The sequence below is a fragment of the Penicillium paradoxum genome, assembly GCF_028828445.1.
Source record: "Penicillium paradoxum strain IBT 22861 chromosome Unknown utg000007l_segment0_segment0, whole genome shotgun sequence".
Taxonomy (NCBI): domain Eukaryota; kingdom Fungi; phylum Ascomycota; class Eurotiomycetes; order Eurotiales; family Aspergillaceae; genus Penicillium; species Penicillium paradoxum.
In genome coordinates, this window is record NW_026643185.1 from 5,922,112 (window position 1) to 5,940,125 (window position 18,014).

The 18,014-nt window shown below is 50.6% G+C and overlaps 7 protein-coding genes across 7 annotated transcripts; 4 read left to right on the forward strand and 3 right to left on the reverse strand.

Annotated features, from left to right (window-relative positions):
* Window positions 1–105: 105 nt before the first annotated feature.
* On the reverse strand, window positions 106–2,101 carry N7457_009681 (Zn(II)2Cys6 transcription factor domain-containing protein; the record flags this gene model as incomplete). The annotated part of the gene is made up of 2 exons (XM_057180724.1): window positions 106–1,424; window positions 1,486–2,101. The coding sequence occupies 2 exons, from the start codon at window positions 2,099–2,101 to the stop codon at window positions 106–108; spliced, it is 1,935 nt and encodes a 644-aa protein (XP_057029110.1).
* Window positions 2,102–3,299: 1,198 nt separating this feature from the next.
* On the forward strand, window positions 3,300–3,861 carry N7457_009682 (U6 snRNA-associated Sm-like protein LSm7; the record flags this gene model as incomplete). The annotated part of the gene is made up of 3 exons (XM_057180725.1): window positions 3,300–3,480; window positions 3,590–3,661; window positions 3,734–3,861. The coding sequence occupies 3 exons, from the start codon at window positions 3,300–3,302 to the stop codon at window positions 3,859–3,861; spliced, it is 381 nt and encodes a 126-aa protein (XP_057029111.1).
* Window positions 3,862–4,352: 491 nt separating this feature from the next.
* N7457_009683 (uncharacterized protein) lies at window positions 4,353–8,229 on the reverse strand (the record flags this gene model as incomplete). The annotated part of the gene is made up of 3 exons (XM_057180726.1): window positions 4,353–5,294; window positions 5,352–7,996; window positions 8,073–8,229. Coding segments are annotated over 3 exons (3,744 nt in total), but the record flags the coding sequence as incomplete, so codon positions are not given.
* A 643-nt stretch (window positions 8,230–8,872) lies between these two features.
* N7457_009684 (CCAAT displacement transcription factor COY1) lies at window positions 8,873–11,182 on the forward strand (the record flags this gene model as incomplete). Its single annotated transcript, XM_057180727.1, has 2 exons — window positions 8,873–9,002; window positions 9,054–11,182. 2 exons carry the CDS (start codon window positions 8,873–8,875, stop codon window positions 11,180–11,182), a joined length of 2,259 nt encoding a protein of 752 aa, XP_057029113.1.
* A 2,014-nt stretch (window positions 11,183–13,196) lies between these two features.
* Window positions 13,197–14,010, forward strand: N7457_009685 (uncharacterized protein; the record flags this gene model as incomplete). The annotated part of the gene is made up of 2 exons (XM_057180728.1): window positions 13,197–13,460; window positions 13,516–14,010. The coding sequence occupies 2 exons, from the start codon at window positions 13,197–13,199 to the stop codon at window positions 14,008–14,010; spliced, it is 759 nt and encodes a 252-aa protein (XP_057029114.1).
* Window positions 14,011–14,785: 775 nt separating this feature from the next.
* On the forward strand, window positions 14,786–16,098 carry N7457_009686 (rRNA 2'-O-methyltransferase fibrillarin family protein; the record flags this gene model as incomplete). The annotated part of the gene is made up of 4 exons (XM_057180729.1): window positions 14,786–14,852; window positions 14,983–15,173; window positions 15,236–15,421; window positions 15,574–16,098. The coding sequence occupies 4 exons, from the start codon at window positions 14,786–14,788 to the stop codon at window positions 16,096–16,098; spliced, it is 969 nt and encodes a 322-aa protein (XP_057029115.1).
* A 1,108-nt stretch (window positions 16,099–17,206) lies between these two features.
* N7457_009687 (uncharacterized protein) lies at window positions 17,207–18,002 on the reverse strand (the record flags this gene model as incomplete). Its single annotated transcript, XM_057180730.1, is given in 4 exon segments — window positions 17,207–17,372; window positions 17,427–17,504; window positions 17,554–17,763; window positions 17,776–18,002. Coding segments are annotated over 4 exon segments (681 nt in total), but the record flags the coding sequence as incomplete, so codon positions are not given.
* Between the last annotated feature and the right edge of the window lie 12 nt (window positions 18,003–18,014).

The window sequence follows — 18,014 nt, forward strand, 5'->3', positions numbered from 1 at the left end:
ATCGTCCAGGGATATCTAACGCAGTACATATATATACTCCCACGCCCAACAATTTCGCCAAACCGACAATTCAAGAAACAAAGAAACACAAATTCATCAAATATTTTATGCATGCACCACGTGCCGGTCATGGTCCCGATCTGCCTCCCGGTCACAGTCTCGATTATAAGCACCGGGGTTAAGAACTGGAAGCTGGTTTGGTGGAGGATGAACACCCAGGACTTCCCCACGCTCGACACCACGTTCCTTCTCCTGCACAGCTGCCGCAACGCGTGCCTGGTGATCTACGGTATCGAGGATAGCCTGTCTGAGCCGCTGATTGGCATCGGGATCGTCATCTTCTGGACGATCTGAGATACGGCCGGTAGGGATACGAGGACGACCATGGTTCTCTGTTTCGCTCACCGCCCGTCGAGGGGAATTATCACTCGAAGGGAGCTCCATCGGGACCACAGATCCAGGAGCGAGGTGCGGGGCCGATGGAGCCGACTCGCGTCGGTTGCTGTGGTAGTAGGAGTGGACTTCTGGCTCGAAGGGCGGTTCCCGGGGACGCTCGCGCTCAGCGGAGATGGGTGGCAACGGGCCCAGGCCGAACTGGGGTGGAGTGAGGTTGGCGCTGGAGCGGTCGATTTCGGGACGCTCGTGGGACATCGTCATTGATGGAGTGGTTCCTGCGCGCATAGCTATGATTTCGTCTTCTTTGACATCGCGCCAGGAGCATTTGGCGTGTTTCTTAGTGCAGCCTACGCAGGCTGTGAGGTTCTTGAGGCAATCCATGTGGAGTCGCCGGCAGCGGTCACAGGGTGGAATGACGCGCTCCCCGCGCTGGAGCTCTTCCATGCGAGCGATCATTTCGAGCTTGAAGGGGCCTCCGTCGTCTTTTTCTTGGTGGGTTGATTTTGGTGGTGGAAGGAGGGAGGATGGGGTACTTGGGATGGCGACGGGGGTTGCCGTTGCAGTGTTGTAGAGACTGTAATCGGCGGGATCGGAGGCACGAGGCCGAGGGAGTGGTTGGGGGTTGACCGGAGCTGTTGCATCGTCATAGCCGCGGGCGTGACGGTCTGCCGTTGTGAAAAACCTCTTCATCAAGTCTGCCCGAGTTGTTGGAGAGGCGCCTTTGATCGATTGTCCGTTGATCATGGTGACATTGTCGGTGTTGGAGTGTGAAAACATAAATTGGGAGGATAGAGGATTCTCTTCGGTGTGCTCGCCTTCGGGGCGATGAGAATTTACAGCGATGAACCCGGATGAGGAAGCTTGGGATGATCCATGGCCGTTTACTGGACCGTGGCCATTCGCATCACGCCAGATGTCGGCGGTATTTCGGGATTGCGCGTACAAAGAGGCATCGTTCTCTCGTCGAGTGACAATAGCATTGCGGCGATTCTTCAAGCGGTGATTAAGCTGCCTGGCCCGAGCGGAGACTGGGAAAAGAATATTGTCAGTGAATATCGTCCAAGTTGGATAATATACGCAATCGCTTACCTTGATCGGCCATCTGAATGATTTGGACCAAGTTCTTCTCGAGGATCTCTAGTGCGCCCAGCTCCTTCTCCTCGTCCTCGATGATAGGCTGTGGTGGGATCATCTTCTGCGGCATGCCAGAAGCAATCAAAACGAAATCCTCTTCACTAATCTCCACACGACACTGCTTGGTATAGAACTGGCAAACTCGCACACCGTTGCGCGACTTCTCCAGGTTGAATTGCTCGGGCTTGTTCTTTGCGAATTCGACCACATCAAGCCATGTCACCGTGGATCCGTCCTTTCCATGCGATTTCAACACTTGTGGCGGTCCATCGAAAAGCCGCTCAAATCGCTTGATCAAAATGGGGCCTAGCGGGCATGCGCCCAGATTTCCAGCGATGCTCTCGTGGCGGTGTAGCACACCGTCATACTCGCCGAGCAGATGGATGATCGCGGGCATGGTATCATCAACCGAGACTAACGGGAGGTTGTCGGGGTATTGACGCGCGAGATAGTTGATTTGCAGGTGGTTCGAGTGCGTCTTCTGGATCTTTGACGACGACATAGCATGATCGCTTGTGGGAGACCGGGGTCGTTTATGAGACGGTTCCGCCGGTGCGCCGCGGGATTCCATTGCGAATGAAATTGGGAGGATGCCGGGGAATGGCACTTTAAAAGTGATCTAGAATATCGGGAGTGGAAACAGATGGTGAGGGAAATAAGAGGAATAAGATCGATCCGCGGCGGAAAGTGTCAGATAAGAGCGCGGAGTAGTTGATGTGCGCGGAGAGAAACCGGCAAGTAACTCTTGTCAAGATACGCCAACAACATTCATGAACGTGCAGAGAGGAAGGAAAAAGAGAAAGAGGAATTCCGAAGAGGGCGCTTATCTCGAGGGGACGGAACAGCGCACGGGGAGTGGAGAGGAAAAACGTGATCTTTGCTCTCCGTCGATGGCTCCCCGGAATCGATGGAACTCTCTTTTCTATATTCTCTTTTTTTTTTTTTTTAGGATGAAGGGAATCGTGTCACTGCAGAGAATCCGGTTCTGACTTCCACCAGTTTTTCCACTGAAAGGACATGTACCTGAGTCCGGAGTACTTGGGTCGGACTTGGAGCCACCCAGCGGAGTCCCGCCGGAGGGTTCCGCTGGCCTGCGATACGCTACCGCAGGGTGTACAGCACTACGCCTTTCCTACGACATATGATGCTGCGCATATTCGCGCAACGGGAAGAACTTCACCGTAACCATTGCAGATTAAACATCTCTATAGATTGTTTCGAAGCTGTCGATCACCCAAATCAAGCCTTGAGCCTTGTGGAGGCCCCCATTTGGTAGTACCTAACCTGCTGGTGCCTGAAGAGCGGGCACAAGGGTCCCGGGGGCTGAAACATCTTGTGACGCGCGGCTCTCGGTTCCGGGGGCTCGGGGGAAATCATAATAAGCATCCGTTGATCAGACAATAGACAAGATTCAAATGCAAAAGAATGTAACGCCTTCAAATACCTACATGTAGGTATTCAGGTTGGGAGCTGGGGCTTCATCCGATACCCGTAATTGGACGGTAAAATACCTCCGGGCGGGATCCCTCACGCCTGTCAAAGCGCAATCTTACCGCGGTAATCGGTAATCCCCGTACCAAGGCGGACTGGGTTGTGTTCCTCTGCCTGAGGCCGCGCAGCCTGAAAATCCCTCATACACGCCCACCTTGCTTGCCTCCCGCTGTTCCTACCAGAGATACCCCATACTGTCCTCGGATCATCGGAACTTCTCTTGCCCTGTCTTATCTCTTTTGATTCTTTTCTTAATTCCTCAGATCATACTTTAAACCATGTCTGAACGGGGCTCGTTCCGAGGGGGTCGCGGCGGTCGTGGAGGCCGTGGCGGCCAGGGCCAGCAGAAAAGTGGCGGTGGTGGCGGTGCACAGGAGAAGCCCAAGAAGGAAAACATCTTGGACCTCAACAAGTACATGGACAAGGAGGTCCAGGTCAAGTTCAATGGCGGTCGTGAGGGTATGTTGAATCAATCTACCCTTGTATATTCTATTTTGGGGGACATTTAATCTTCTGCTTCTCGTCTCTATCACCGCCTATCAAGTATACACGCTAACTATAACAACAGTCACTGGTATCCTCAAGGGCTACGATCAATTGATGAACCTGGTCCTCGACGAAGTCAAGGAGACCATGCGTGGTAAGTTCCAAGTCCCTATCCGAATGGTGTCTCCATGGCTCTCTCTTTTGAATACTAACTCAATCTCCCCAGACGAGGAGGGCAACACAAACACCCGCTCAATGGGTCTGATCGTTGCTCGTGGCACTCTGATCGTACTGATCTCGCCCGCCGATGGCAGCGAGGAAATCCCTAACCCATTCTTGCAAGCCGAGGAATAAATCAAGTCCTCTTTCCGACGTATTATCTTCTTTCCGGGATTCATTCCGGGCCCGGATGTTATTTCTGGAAATGGACATCTTAGATCTGGTTGAAAAAACAACTACACACCTTAATGTCCCACCGGCTTTCGGCGTGCGCCGGAACATACGCTCATCAGTAGCTACGAAGGGAACGAATGCAATGTGACGGTCTCGCTTTTTTTCTTTTTTCTTCTTTTCCTGTTGGCTTAAAACGTGCATGGTAGCACTGCTACCCGTTGGGTTACAACTTTGTCTTTCTACACTCTCTTCTCGTCTCACAGGGGAAATATGATGGATTTGTGGAGCGACTCATGATACATAGCACGACCACCGAACCAGGATATAAAACAAAAAAAAACCAAAGAAAGTCAACACGAAAAGTTCTCAAGCAAATTGCGTAGGTATCATACATTCAAGGGCGACATAGGTAACATATGCACTATTCTGTGCAAGTGCCCCTGATCACCGATCTACTGGCCCACTTCCCCAGATGTAGGCCCCACCGTATCTCCAAATTCAGTAGAGTCATTAGAAGCATCATCACGAGGGTCATCAGTCTGTGGCAAAGATCCCAGGCGCTCTGTATCTTTGAGCCTTTTCACGCCTTCTGCCTCCTCGAGCCAAGGTCCAGCCTTCTCCATGCTATCGATGTACTCGGCACCAACGCGCAAATTCAATCCCGCACTCAGAGCACGCTCAATGCGGGTCTCGCGAGTTTGAGACACCAGCGTGCGGAAAACATGCACAAAGAAGCCTCCAAGAATATCAACGCTCCAATCCTCTGGAATAAGATCGAGCACTTCGCGGACATCGAACCAGGCCCCGAAGCGCGCGAGGAGGTCGCCTGTCCGCTCGATGCGGTCCGACAGGTCCTGGATTTGCAGAAACTCGTCAAGCAGGTGGCGGAATAGTGTTTTCTGTAGGTCGTAGTCTGCTAGTTCCGGTGGGTTGCCTGTTGAAGAGGAAGAGCTGCGTGGGCCGCCAAACAGGCAGTAGCGAATCGCCGAGTCGTAGTCGCCTAGACCGTGTGTGAGAAGGTGGAGAGCTGGGCCATGGTGGCCCTGTAGCCCATCAAGGATGATACACTCTGACACTAGCTCGTTTTGGAATGGCTCGATGCGGGCCAGCACATTGGGGATTGAGTAGCTGATTCCCGTTGGAAGGGGCTGTGAAGAGAATTGAGAGCTGGAGATTCCACCTAACAGCTGAAGTAATCGAAGTCGGGATTGCCACCAGGGCTCTGCGGGTGTGTTTTCAGTTATGAAGTTGAGATATGTTGGTTTCGGGGCCTGCAGGGCTCGATAAGTTGAATAGGATTCGGCCAAAGAAGCTCGTGCCTCGGGTGATGTCTCGAGCACGGAAAGTACCGTGTCTAAATAGTATGAGATCAGGTCATCGGCATATTGCGTGTACTGTGTTCACAGATCAGTCAGATATTCACAAACCAAGCAAGGGAAAGAGCGTCTTACGTTCTTGGCAAATACCAGGTGCTCTAGGTAAACCTGGACGGCATTAGGTGCTCGTTCCTTAAGGAGAGTAACAACATCCGCCGGTTCCAGTCTGACCCGGCTGGCATTGTCTGCGAACACCTGGATGCCAAGGTTGGGGTTTCGTCCAGCCAGCCAAGAGCCATACTCTTCCACCAGCTGCACGTCCTTTATCTTGACCAGGTATCTGCGCATCTGCGTCTCCACGCCGTTCGCGGAAACCTCACCGCCAGCGTCGGTTTCCCCGTCGACGATTCGTCGCCAGGTTTTGAGCACATTTCGAGACATCTTTTGGCTTTGATACAGACGGCTCAGTACATAAAGCCGCTTATATGTTTCCAGAAGCATTACTGCGCGGTCGAAATTGCCTTTCCAGTTATCGACCAGCCTGTTCAGCTCGGACCGGATTGGAGATGCCGCCCGCTGGTCTCGTGTCAGATAAGCATCTTGCTCCAAGGTCAGATGCAACAGTGCAGCATCAGTGCTATCCAACACTTCTGTCTCATCGGTGATACTACCATATCCGCGCTTCTGCTGCCAGGAAAGAAGGAACCGTTTTACCATGTTGAGAACAGAGTTGCGCGAGGCATCAAATCCAGAGATGCTGACGCCTATCTCCCCAACTTGCTGGATATATTCTTCTGCCATGGTTGCCAACCCAGCGTGTATCCATATCCCCTGGGGGCCCTGTAATACCTCACATCGCAACAATGGAATAAATAGCAAGACCAAACGAGGGTCGAGGTTACCTGCCAATAGGGCTTTTTCGGTGCCATCAACTGCTGCCTCGCTGCAGTCATCTGGCTGCATGGAAAGAAGGTCACCATAGAGCATCAGGCTCGCCTTTTGTTTCACATAGCTTAGCCCAATGAACTCGGCCTCTGTCTTTGGCTCGGTGTCTTGGACTGAGAGTAGCAGGTCCAGGATGACATCCCTGCGCAGCACTGTGTGCTCACTGTCATTCGTCTCCTGGGCTCTCTGCAGGGTGTCCTCCAGCTGGATGATCAAAGGATTCTGTAACACGCGCCATATTCGAGATCCAGACCACATTACAAGACTGCTTTGGGTCTTGCCCAGTCCATGTGCAAAATTTGCTTCTTCCGCATCGCGTTGAGCCTCCCAGCCCTGGATTGATGGGCCGCCGCTCTTCTTGTAGCCATCTGAGTCTGTCGATTCTTGCGAATCAAACAGCTCCTTCTCCTTTTGAAGATGCTCGATAGATGCCTGCGTTCTTGAGTCTGCTACCAAGACATGTGGGGGTAGCGTGGGGTTTTTAAGGCGGACCATTCGCAAGAGCCGCCCGACTTCACTAAGCTCGAGATGGCTAGGGCTTAGTGTGTGTCGAAGACCAACTTGAGCAGATTGTAGCTCCCCAGGAGTGGGTATCTCTAACCATCTCTTAGTTCGCTCAGTCTCCCCGGGGTCGTCGTCCCAACGTTGAATCTCTAGTCTCGCTCGGGTCTTTCCGTCCTCTTCGTCTTCGATTACAGCGAGAACGAATTCTTCCTTAGCAGCGCCACTAGTCTGAAAGACTTGGTCATTATGGTCGTTATCAATCACGACCGACTTCGGAAATCTATGGAAGTTAAGCGTGCCTCGAACAACTTCGCCATCCATGTCGACGAACATCCCGACACCCGGTTCTGTTGCCTCGGTTCCAGTCACAAGTAGAAACTCAGTAGGCGTAGGCGATACCACATGAGGCTGAAGACGCTTCGAGGCTTGCTTTATCGGCGGAGGTAGGGGTGGTAAGGGCTTCAGGCTATCACTGGCGGGAGACTGGTTGGCTGAATCTTTGTCATCGGTAGGTTTGGGGGAATTCTTGCCCTCTCGCTCCTCTGAGCTTGATCTTCGAGCTTCCCCGTTAGATGTGAAAGGATCAGGCGTTCCCGACGGCGATCTATCCAGCTGAGCCGCTTGTGCCTGCGGCGAGAGCATTCCCACTAAGGTATTCAGGCTGGTACTTCTACCATGTCCAGAAGTATTACTCGGTGGTGAGGTTGGGTAGGAGGAAGAGGGCGAACGTTTGAGCGGAGTCCGTGGTGCTGGGTTCATATCCTCCACATGGCCTGATTCAAATACTTCATTCGAAGAGGATATGGGGAAAAGGGGGATCTTTTGCTGGTGGGCAACCTCAAGCAATGAGTATGAATGCGTATCTGCAGCACAGGCAATCGTTCCTCGCCGTGCTGCAGTCAAGCAACCGGGAAACTCGATCTTCTTGATACGTCGCGCCTCATCCCCAATCTGGACAAGCATAATCCTGTTCTGTACGGCAATCATGACAGTTGGATTCTCCCCTGATTCCGGATCCCAGTTGAGATCCAATCCACCAATCCAGCGGCAGTTATTGACCTTAGTATTTCCAAAAGCTGGGCTGAGCTCTGGCAACATATAGAACGTAACAGTCCCATTGCAGAGGATACATGCTTTGTTCACTGAGGATAAGATAACTATTTGGCGAACGCCTTCTTGGCCACTGTTCTCTGGGGGCTTCTGGGCAAATAGGATCGGTAATCGGGATGCTAGAATAAAGGTAGGCTCGGCGGCGTCCTCTGGAGAAGCTGGCGGAAGGCATACAAAGTGTAAGATCTCGGCTGCAGAGGTGCCGATATAGAGGTTTTCATCTGTTGATTATCGAATTCAGTCAGATTTGAATCAAAGAGCAGACAGTGACTACGGTTAGCCGTAGATAGAGCTTACTCCAGTACTCGACACATGTGATGTAGACGTCGGAGCTGTGCTCGGTCGATAACGGCACATCCTCGAAGAGTGAGTGTAACACATAAGGTATGGTCCCTGGTGAACTAATCTTGCGCCTCTTTCGAGGACCAATTCCGTCGTCCGAGGCCATTATGAGGCTGTGGTTCCATGCATCTCCCCGCAAGCTTGGAGAGTGACGATGGGAAGGCGGTCAGTGGGGCCAAAGCTCAGGGGGGCCACAATTCACAGCGGGAAGTGACGGCCCGCACTGGTATTTGTCTGGCAGAATCGGATCGGATGATGTATGGGTAACATGTTAGAGTATAAGTCTAGGGCCTACAAAGGGTGTCAAATCTGCTTGGTGGAATTTTGGTTGACTCTAGAAACCCTCACAATCTTTTTCTATTGGTCTTGATGACAATTTGGTGCATACAACGTCATGTTCAAGCAATGTATTGAGGCGGCAAGCAAAGCGGTCAGCCCAATCTATACCGTTATCTCTGTCATTGTCCGATGTACGCGGGTGTCTCGGGTCAACCACCGTGGCATTCAAACAACATATGGGTTAGTGAAGCTACACCGCTGACTTTAGAGGCTTGATTATTGCCTCAAACCCCTGTGTTCATTAGTTAACAGCATACAAAACCTCGAACCGTACATTGTACACATACATTCGGAACAATATCGGCCCGTCTGCCGCGTGTCCTATTCCTCGCGATAACAGATCGCCATCTTTCCCCCTTGGTGGACTGCTATTTGATGTGGGGTGACAGTGCAGACCCCTGGGGTTAGGACCGACAATGGATTCATTTGCCTTTACAGAAAATTTGATTCCTCAGGGGCAACTTGATGACCAACGTGAATCGCCCGTCTCCAACAAATTGACTGAAGAGACTAATAAGTTTCAACGCGCCATTGCAGCATGGAGAGGTAATGATAGCCTTACAGATATGTTAGTTGATCCTTATTAACGAATAATAGGAATTGACTTGGCCAATACCATTGCGAAACTCGATACAACCGCTACGGACCTCGTTGAACAACAGCGAGATGCGCTCGTGCAGAGAAAGGACCTAGCGCAGAAGACTAAGGACTACAAAAAGCTAGATGATGAATCTAAGCTTTTAGAATATAAGACATTACTCAAGTCCTATCAGTCTTTTATTGATCTTCTGACCAATCAGGGCAAAACGTCCTCCTCCTCATTCCTACAACTATACTCCTCATTATCTGAAGCCCCGGATCCCTACCCACTCCTCGAAGCTTCCGTTGACTCCCTTGTCTTGTCTGAAGATACAGTCCCAAAATTGACTTCGGAGCGGGATCAATTGCAGAAGTCTGTGGACCGTCTCACCAGGCAACAAGATGAGACCGAGAAACGCCTACAGGAAGAACGCGCGGCGAGGAGAAAACTGGAAGAAAACCAAGAATCAAGAGCGAAGGAGATCGAGGCATCGTGGGAAGCTGTCTTGACAGAAAAGACAAATAACTGGGCGGCAAAAGAGAAGAGTTTAGAGGAAAAGGTAGAGAACCAGGATCGGCTGATCAAGGAACTCAAAGCGAGCCATGAAGTCTCCCAGCGCCTAGGCGAGGGCGAGGCTCATAATGATGATCACGATGGTTCACGAAGTGGTGCTACTGCAGCTGAGCTTGAACTTGTTTCCGCGGACCTGGAGAAGACAAGTTTGAGATTGGCCGATGTAGAAGCCCGCAATGAACAAATGCGGCTGGAGCTGGCTCAGGCTGCATCACACTCATCTGGCCCAATTTCTGTTCAAGACGACCCTGATTATCTTCGACTTCAATCAGAAAATTCTTCCTTGCTGCGCAAGCTCGATGCTGCGCGATTTGACAAGGACTCTGAACGACACACCTGGGAAGCCAAACTGCTTCAGTCTGAGCGTACAGCATCAAAAGCAACGGTGGAGAAGGAAGAGCTACGTGTGCGGTTGGCAAAGGTAGCGGACTACGATGAAATTCGTCGGGAGTTGGAGATGATCAGGTCGGTTGAGTTTGCTGGGGATGACGATGACAACGATGGTGCTGCTGAGGGTGCTGCAGTTGATGCCAACGGTGATGGGGCCAAATCTAAAGACAAGAACTCTCTGGAGCAGCTTCTTATGGCGCGTAACAAGAAATTGACGGATGATCTCACACTTCTTCGAGTGTCGCATCGGGATATCCAAGGCCAGCTCGAAACATTACGAGCCGAGCTTTCGGATTCGAAGACAGAGCTGGACAAGTCGCGAAGCCTCTCCACTACTCTTGAAAATGACCTCCTCCGCGTCCAAGAAGAGGCTACCAATACATTCCCGTCCGCGGCGATGTCCGTTGCGGGAACTTATACCTCCAGATACCCTCACTCTTCCCGTCGAGGCGCATCATCTCCTACCTCATCTATCATCTCTGGCTTTGACCAGAGCGCCGCTTCTGCAAACACCATGGAATCTATCCGTGCAGGAGAAGCTGTCGGGGGTGGGTCCGGCCTCCTGCCTATGATTCAGGCCCAGCGAGACCGTTTCAAGAAAAAGAATGCTGAGCTCGAAGAAGAATTGTCCAAGCTATATGCCACTGTCAAGTCCCTTCGACAGGAGGTTGCATCACTCCAGAAGGACAACTTGAGTCTCTATGAAAAGACTCGCTATGTTTCAACCTACAGTCGGGGTGGTCAGGGCGCATCCACATCAGCGTCATCATACGCAAACACCCCGAGCTCAACATCTGTCTACACATCGGCGGATACACCTTCAGGTCTGTCCCTCGACCGATACCAAAATGCCTATGAGGCTCGAATCTCGCCGTTTGCTGCCTTCCGAGGCCGTGAATCAACACGTGCATATAAACGCATGAGTCTACCAGAGCGGATCGTGTTCTCTCTCACTCGGGTCATTCTTGCAAATCGGACGAGTCGGAACCTATTCGCTGGCTACTGTCTGGCACTCCACCTCCTACTTTTCGCTGTACTTTACATGATGAGCAGCACGGAGATTGAGAAGCATAGCGCTATGGGCGCTATCAGTAGCGCCGCGGCCGCATACGGAAGCGGAGGGGCCACGGGAGGCGAAAGTCAGCTGCACGGTGATGAGTGGCAGCAAGAAGGTTTTAATTGATGTTCCAAGGCTGCGACCTTTTTCCTTGTTCCCACAGCGAAGAGCTCCGGAGTTCTTTTTTAACTTCATTATCCTTTTATTCTATTTTTTCTTTCTTTTTACATATTCCCTTTTTTTTTCGTCAGGTCTGTTTTGGGCTCCAGACTACTCCATGTTGTACTATTTTGGGATGCGAGGCAAGCTTCATATGTAAAACTCATTTCCGGCAAATCACATGTATCTGGGATCAATATCATGGAGTGCTTTCTAAATCTAGGAGCGGGTTCGTAGGAAGCCCAGGGACTGGGTCTGCAACTACTTCTGGCATTGGGAAACTTATTCCGCTGTGTCAGACCTCTATAATGAGTCTTCCTCTCTTGAAGTTCGGGGAGTTCTGTCTCTAAGACAGTGACTTTTTTTGGCCGTGAGAAAAGAGGACCTAAGAAGGAATTTAGTGTGCTCTAGCCTGCACCTCACACTTCATCAGGTCGACGTTTGATTCGGACTATCATCGCTGCTCTGTACTTTGTGAGGTTTGGGCTGCATAAGATATCTGGCACTGCTCCATGTGCGACTGTCTCGGTGGGTGAATACCGGCAACAAAAATGTGACGATTGAATATTGCAATCGCACCCATCCATTGTAACTGGAGGGGAAATCAGCATGTGATCGAATGATTTCAGGACCAAAAAAAACAGCCAGGAAAAGGGCAAAAAATGGCAAAAAAGATAAGAAGGCCCGAGCCGCGGATTGAACGCGGGACCTCGCGCAATATTGCTCAGGTTTTGAATACCCTAAGCGCGAATCATACCACTAGACCACCCGGGCTTCTTGATGTATGAAGTTGAATTCTTTGGCATTCTATGCAAAGACTACTAGATGGAAGAGGTTGTTGAACGCTTTCTCGACCGGTGTCAGACCAAATTCACTTTCATTTGCTCATTTGTCTCGATTGAGAATAGGTCGGCGCAATTCAGATTCGGAATATTTGTTCCGATGTGGGGGGAATCGGTGTCAGGAAAGATGTTATGCAAGTATATATTTCGGTGGCTTGCCCAGTGTCGGGTAAACCAGCCCGGACAAAAAGCTCGACCGTTGACACAAGTTGGTGTAGGCAGTCACATAAATAGCTAGAAACCTTACCAGTTGACAGTAGATGCCCAGGGAAGTCTCGTGTAAGATGGCGTTCTCTACGCGCCAGTGAGCTGTAACGTGGACTGGAAACAGGAAATGAAAGGGAAAAGCCTAAACCCCTCTCTACCCCTCGTCAGCCTCCACAGTCGAAGACAGATTCTAAAACAGTCGATTCGATGGTTAAGTTGTGAAGCTCTGTTTGATATTGCCAGGATCTATGGACTAAATAATTCCCCGAGTTCTGCACAGATCTAGGGTCAGGATCCATCATCTCATCTCTTCGCACACTAACCTGTCCCGATGATTTTGCATATCTAACCGCCCAGCGCACCGGGGGCCTTTCTTCAGTCAGATTTATTAATAGTGTCCGCAGAAATATATAGAGCCCACGGTATTGGCTCGGTCCAAGCTGCTACAACCGAACCGCCATGGGAAACCCCGTTGTTTTGCTTAGCGCGTTGCTATCTTGATTTAGGCAAAGTTGTTTGCCGTCGACAACAAATCACAAATGAGAAGAGGCTGGGAGGGTCAGCCCTGGGCGCGTCCGTCTTCCAATGAGAGCCTGCGGTCGAACGGTAATCCCTGCTAGTACCTGCAGGTTGCATCGATCGCGCTGTTAATAGCTACAACACTGTTTCGAGTCGGACCTGTGTTACTATCTTTGATATATGCTTGAATAGGATTGAAATTACCACCACGTCTATATGTATATCTGCCCCAGCCCGACGATCAATTCATCGTCATGTCCATATCCTGTCATTCCTTCCTTTAACCCGTCTACCTTCCCTCCCTAGTACATCAAAGGCTTGCTGGTCAATCCTTGAGTAATCACAAAGCGCCACTATCTCCATTGACCACCTCTCTATTTCTTCACCCACTGTCATAAACAAATATCCTCGCAATGCGTTTGGCTCCGCTCATCACCTGTCTGGCCGCAGTATCACTTGCTGCCCCGACAAACTTCCTTAACGATGCATACGACTGGTCAGATGAATTGGCCGAGTTCTACGGGAAAGTAAGCGAATATATCAACACCGCAAAACACAACATCAGAGTACCGGCGGCTTGCGATATTTCGAAGATTGCTCTACCCTCGCATGCTTCGGGTATGGCCGGCCCATCAGGTCTCAAGCCGAAATACGTTGCGCTCGGAAGAGGTACTCAGGTATGACAGGCCATTATAGATACTGTTGGGTTGCATTGCTTATTAGAAGAACTAGAACTACACATGTGCCGACTCTACATCCAACTCCACCCCCGCGGCAGCAGGAGCTGTCGCAAGACTTTACAATGCGACATGCATTGCAGCCAACTTCCCCGACATCCTGGCAAAGCTTCCCAATCTTGCCTACAGACTTGCCCTGCCAACAAACGAATATGCCTCATTACCTCCCGCGAACATTGAAATGATGGGTCATCATTTCTTCTTCGATGAAAGCACACCCGAGTTCAACTTCAACACCTCACCCAAAAAGCAAGAGGGCATTGTCATGGCCAAGAAAAAAGGTGCAGTTGATGCTCCCTCAGATGCACTATCAGGGAAATATGGCGCTGTGCCCTGGCTTTATCTCACTGCCACTGATGGCACAGTGGGCAACTATAAGAGTGTGTATCGGGTCGACACTGCAGCTGGCTCTCCACCAAAGACCTGCAAGGGCATGCCCTCTCAGTTTCAAATGGAATACGCTGCAAACTATTATTTCTTTGGAGAATAGTTGAATCTTGTTTTATGTTGTAGATAGGGAATTGGGGACTTGGACGGTGGATATGATTTCTTGATTCACAGGGCGGGCTTTGTCTTACTTTGTTTTATTACTCTCTTTTTTTTTCATGACCGGTCATGATCTGGTGCTAACGATCAATCAACGTTATGATGGTATATGTCATTGTTCATGCCATCAATCATAATTTTTTCATCTCATTGAGTGCAACCGAAGGTTTGTCTATACGACAGTATAAGGATGTGAAAAATTTCGCGGAGGATATCAATCTGAATTTCCCTGTACTTTATTTCTTCTCATTAAGATCCATCAAATGGACCTCCCAAATAGGCAAATATTGTATCTTTCCACAGTCCGTCCAGGGATTGGAAGTCATGCAACGCAGGGCTAGTCCTACCACGTGACCGCCGCATCGAAGCAATCCACGTGATGTACTCAGGCGGAAACCACGCTAACCATGAGCGGCCTAGCGGCGTTCTGATTTTCTGAAAGATCCTAAAGGCGCAAAAAAATCTCGACCGCATCAACGAGCAGCATCGGTATCGACCCGCACCTGATAGACAGTTAGCGGCCAATTCTGTTTGAACTGCTTGATCCAACTATCTCCGATACGTTGTCAATTTTTTTCTCCATCTTCTCGACCTTTTTGGAATCTTCTGTTCCAATTTTCAACTACAACTCGGTTTAAGCACTCGGAAACGACAGCTTAACCTCCCTCCCCTATTTAACTCCCTCTACAACCGGAGTTTCTTTTTCAAAAAACTACACAATGGGCTTCGCTCCTCGTGGACGTGGTGGATTCGGTGGTGACCGCGGTGGCCGTGGCGGTGGTCGAGGTTTGTTCAGTCCAGTCTATCTCAAGCAGCAAGCATGCAGACTCAGTGCCGCGGACGATCTCATCGTCCCGGTTGTCATGATATATGTGCCTGCTGTGATAATATAGTTCATCTCGCTGACTTGTTAAAGGTGGATTCGGCGGTGGTCGTGGTGGATTCGGCGACCGTGGTGGCCGCGGCGGTGGCCGTGGTGGTTTCGGTGACCGTGGTGGCCGCGGTGGTGGCCGTGGTGCTCCCCGTGGTGGCCGTGGTGCCCCCCGTGGTGGTCGTGGTGCTCCCCGCGGTGGCGGTGGTGCTCGCGGTGGTGCCAAGGTTGTCATTGTAAGTGTCAAAAATCTCATTGACATGGGTATCTGAAACTAATCAATTCTTCCTCTGAACAGGAGCCTCACCGTCACGCCGGTATCTTCGTCGCTCGCGGCGGCAAGGAGGACATGCTTGTGACCAAGAACCTTACCCCCGGAACTGCAGTTTACGGCGAGAAGCGCATTTCCGTCGACGGTCCCGCCGCTGAGGATGGCACCGTCACCAAGCAGGAGTACCGTGTCTGGAACCCCTTCCGTTCTAAGGTAAATATCTCTCTTTCCCTGAGTTACAGATGCCTGGCGTCTCGCAATTTTCTCGGACTCGTTCCAGAGTTCTTTTATATTGCCTTGCTAGCCATGGCCTGTATGCCTGCCACTCATAGTTCGTTTTTGCTGACTCTCGCCTCTCTCTATAGTTGGCTGCTGGTGTTCTGGGTGGTCTTGATGACATCTACATGAAGCCCGGCTCCAAGGTTCTCTACATCGGTGGTGCCTCTGGTACCTCCGTCTCTCACGTCGCTGATATTGTCGGACCTACCGGTAACGTCTACGCCGTCGAGTTCTCTCACCGCTCTGGCCGTGATCTGATCGGCATGGCCACTCACCGTACCAACGTCATTCCCATCGTTGAGGATGCCCGTCACCCTCTCCGTTACCGCATGCTCGTGCCCATGGTCGATGTCATCTTCGCCGATGTTGCCCAGCCCGATCAGGCCCGTATTGTCGGCCTGAACGCCCACATGTTCCTCAAGGCCGAGGGTGGTGTCATCGTCTCCATCAAGGCCAACTGTATTGACAGCACAGCCAAGCCCGAGGTCGTGTTCGCCAAGGAGGTCCAGAAGATGCGTGAGGAGAAGATTAAGCCCAAGGAGCAGCTTACCCTGGAGCCTTTCGAGCGTGACCACTGTATTGTCGCTGGTATCTACAAGCGTTCCGCATAAAGGTCTTAATCTCTGGTCATGTCCATTCCCTTTTCATGTTCCCTCGGCGTCTCGTGTTCTGTGATGTATCGAATGTTTTCCACCTTTCTTGTGACAGGTATTTCCGCCTATGTACTTTTGGCTGCGTCTTAAAATTTAGTTTTCCTTTTCGATGAATTTTACACGCTGGAATGTGTCATACTGAGTGTCTTGATCTGAGGTGATGAGATAGCTCTCGATAGCGTATGATATCCGTACCTAGGTAGCAACCAGTGGCCAATACCACAACAACTCACTCGGAACACTACCCTTTGCCAAAGGCCGAAAACAATTTCTGCGCGTTGATAATTCCAGTTGTACCGTTTCTGTCCCCCAATTAATCGGTGCAGCTCTAGTGTGAGTGCGTGTGACTTGGTTATACTGGCTATTCGATGTTGTCTCCAGCACCCCTATGTCTCCAAGTGAACTGCCTATGTCCTGTACCTTGAGCCGTCTCTTCTCTCGGGCAAGTGGTCCGAGACAGGCTTTGGTGGGAAATACATGGGGCGTCGAGTACTCACCGATTATCGAGTCGAAGAATCGTTATGTTCCGACGGAGGCAGACCCTCAGGGTACTGGTACTCCTTCGGCATAGCAGTGTTTCTTTTTATGGCTAGTCGGGCAGCTAGCCAAGGTCCTGTAGTAAACCCTACGCCTAGTACTCAGTGGATCGGGTCATCACACTAGGTAGGTAGTTTTACCATCACTTAGCGAGAATATTCATTCCCAGTTCCTTGTTAGGTTGACACACTGACACCCTATTAATCTTTCTTTTCTTTCTTTCTCGGGCTTAGAATTTCTTGGCTGCTTTGGTAGGACGCTGTAGAAACTAAGAATAATGATCCTTCTATAGTGTCTTCAACCCAACAGAGCTGGTTGAGTGACGTGGGAAAATACGATCTGTCTGGCTCTCGGCCATATAAGGATTCCCGAGGTCAATAGGCTCAGTGATCGACCTATGAAATACGATGAATAGCACAAGATACTGAACACGCTATGGGGCTTTAATGAAAATGACCCCTTTGCGGTTGGGGGTATCTTTGTTGAGCTAAATTATCATGATGAGCAAATGGAGTAGCGACTGTTTTCCCTACCACCCCCAACCCTTTGCGTCGTGGTAAAGATCAGTGCTCTTGACGGGATAATATTTATCCATTGCTGTGGTTGCTAGGGCGAGACTATATTGTACGTAAATTAAATCATTCCAATTCTGGCTTGGGTCGGTGGGAACCGCGCAGCGGAATCCGGAGATGTGCCTGGCAATCACCCATTAACTCATTCAACGTTAGAAATGATAGTATATATCCTACATCTCTCCCGTGGCCCATTCGTAGATGATCTTAGGCAACCCAGGCATTTGTGGCCGATATCCGAATCGTACCAGCGTTCTAAGTCCTGTTAGTCCGTTCTCGCAATCATGGTACCCAAAAGATATACTCATAAGCCCGACGAAACTTTGCTCGGAACTCCTGTCGCTCGGAAAAGGGACAACTCCAGAACCTGTGAAAATCGAGGGATTCTCCGGGGACTTTCTCCCACACTAGATAAAGGATATAGCCCCCAGGGACAAGATCGGTTTCGCCTTGTTTCCCCAACTGATACCCAAGCAGCTTAGGGGACAATATCACAGCCGTGCGCTTTGAAGGCCTTTAAGGCGACCAACTCTTGATGTTCAGGCGGCCGGTAGCTTGGACAGCCCGGATTATAGGCGCCTCATACTCAGTCCCAGCGATAGGAATCTGCTTGTAAATTCGCATAAAGGCGAGCTCTCTTGGGGTGTCAGAACCGGAGAGACGACAGAGAAACTTTCCGGCGACATATGAGGGGCCCAGAACATTGGCAATCTCTCGCTCGGTCAAGATAGTTGGGCATTCGTCAAGCTTCTCTACTATTCCCAG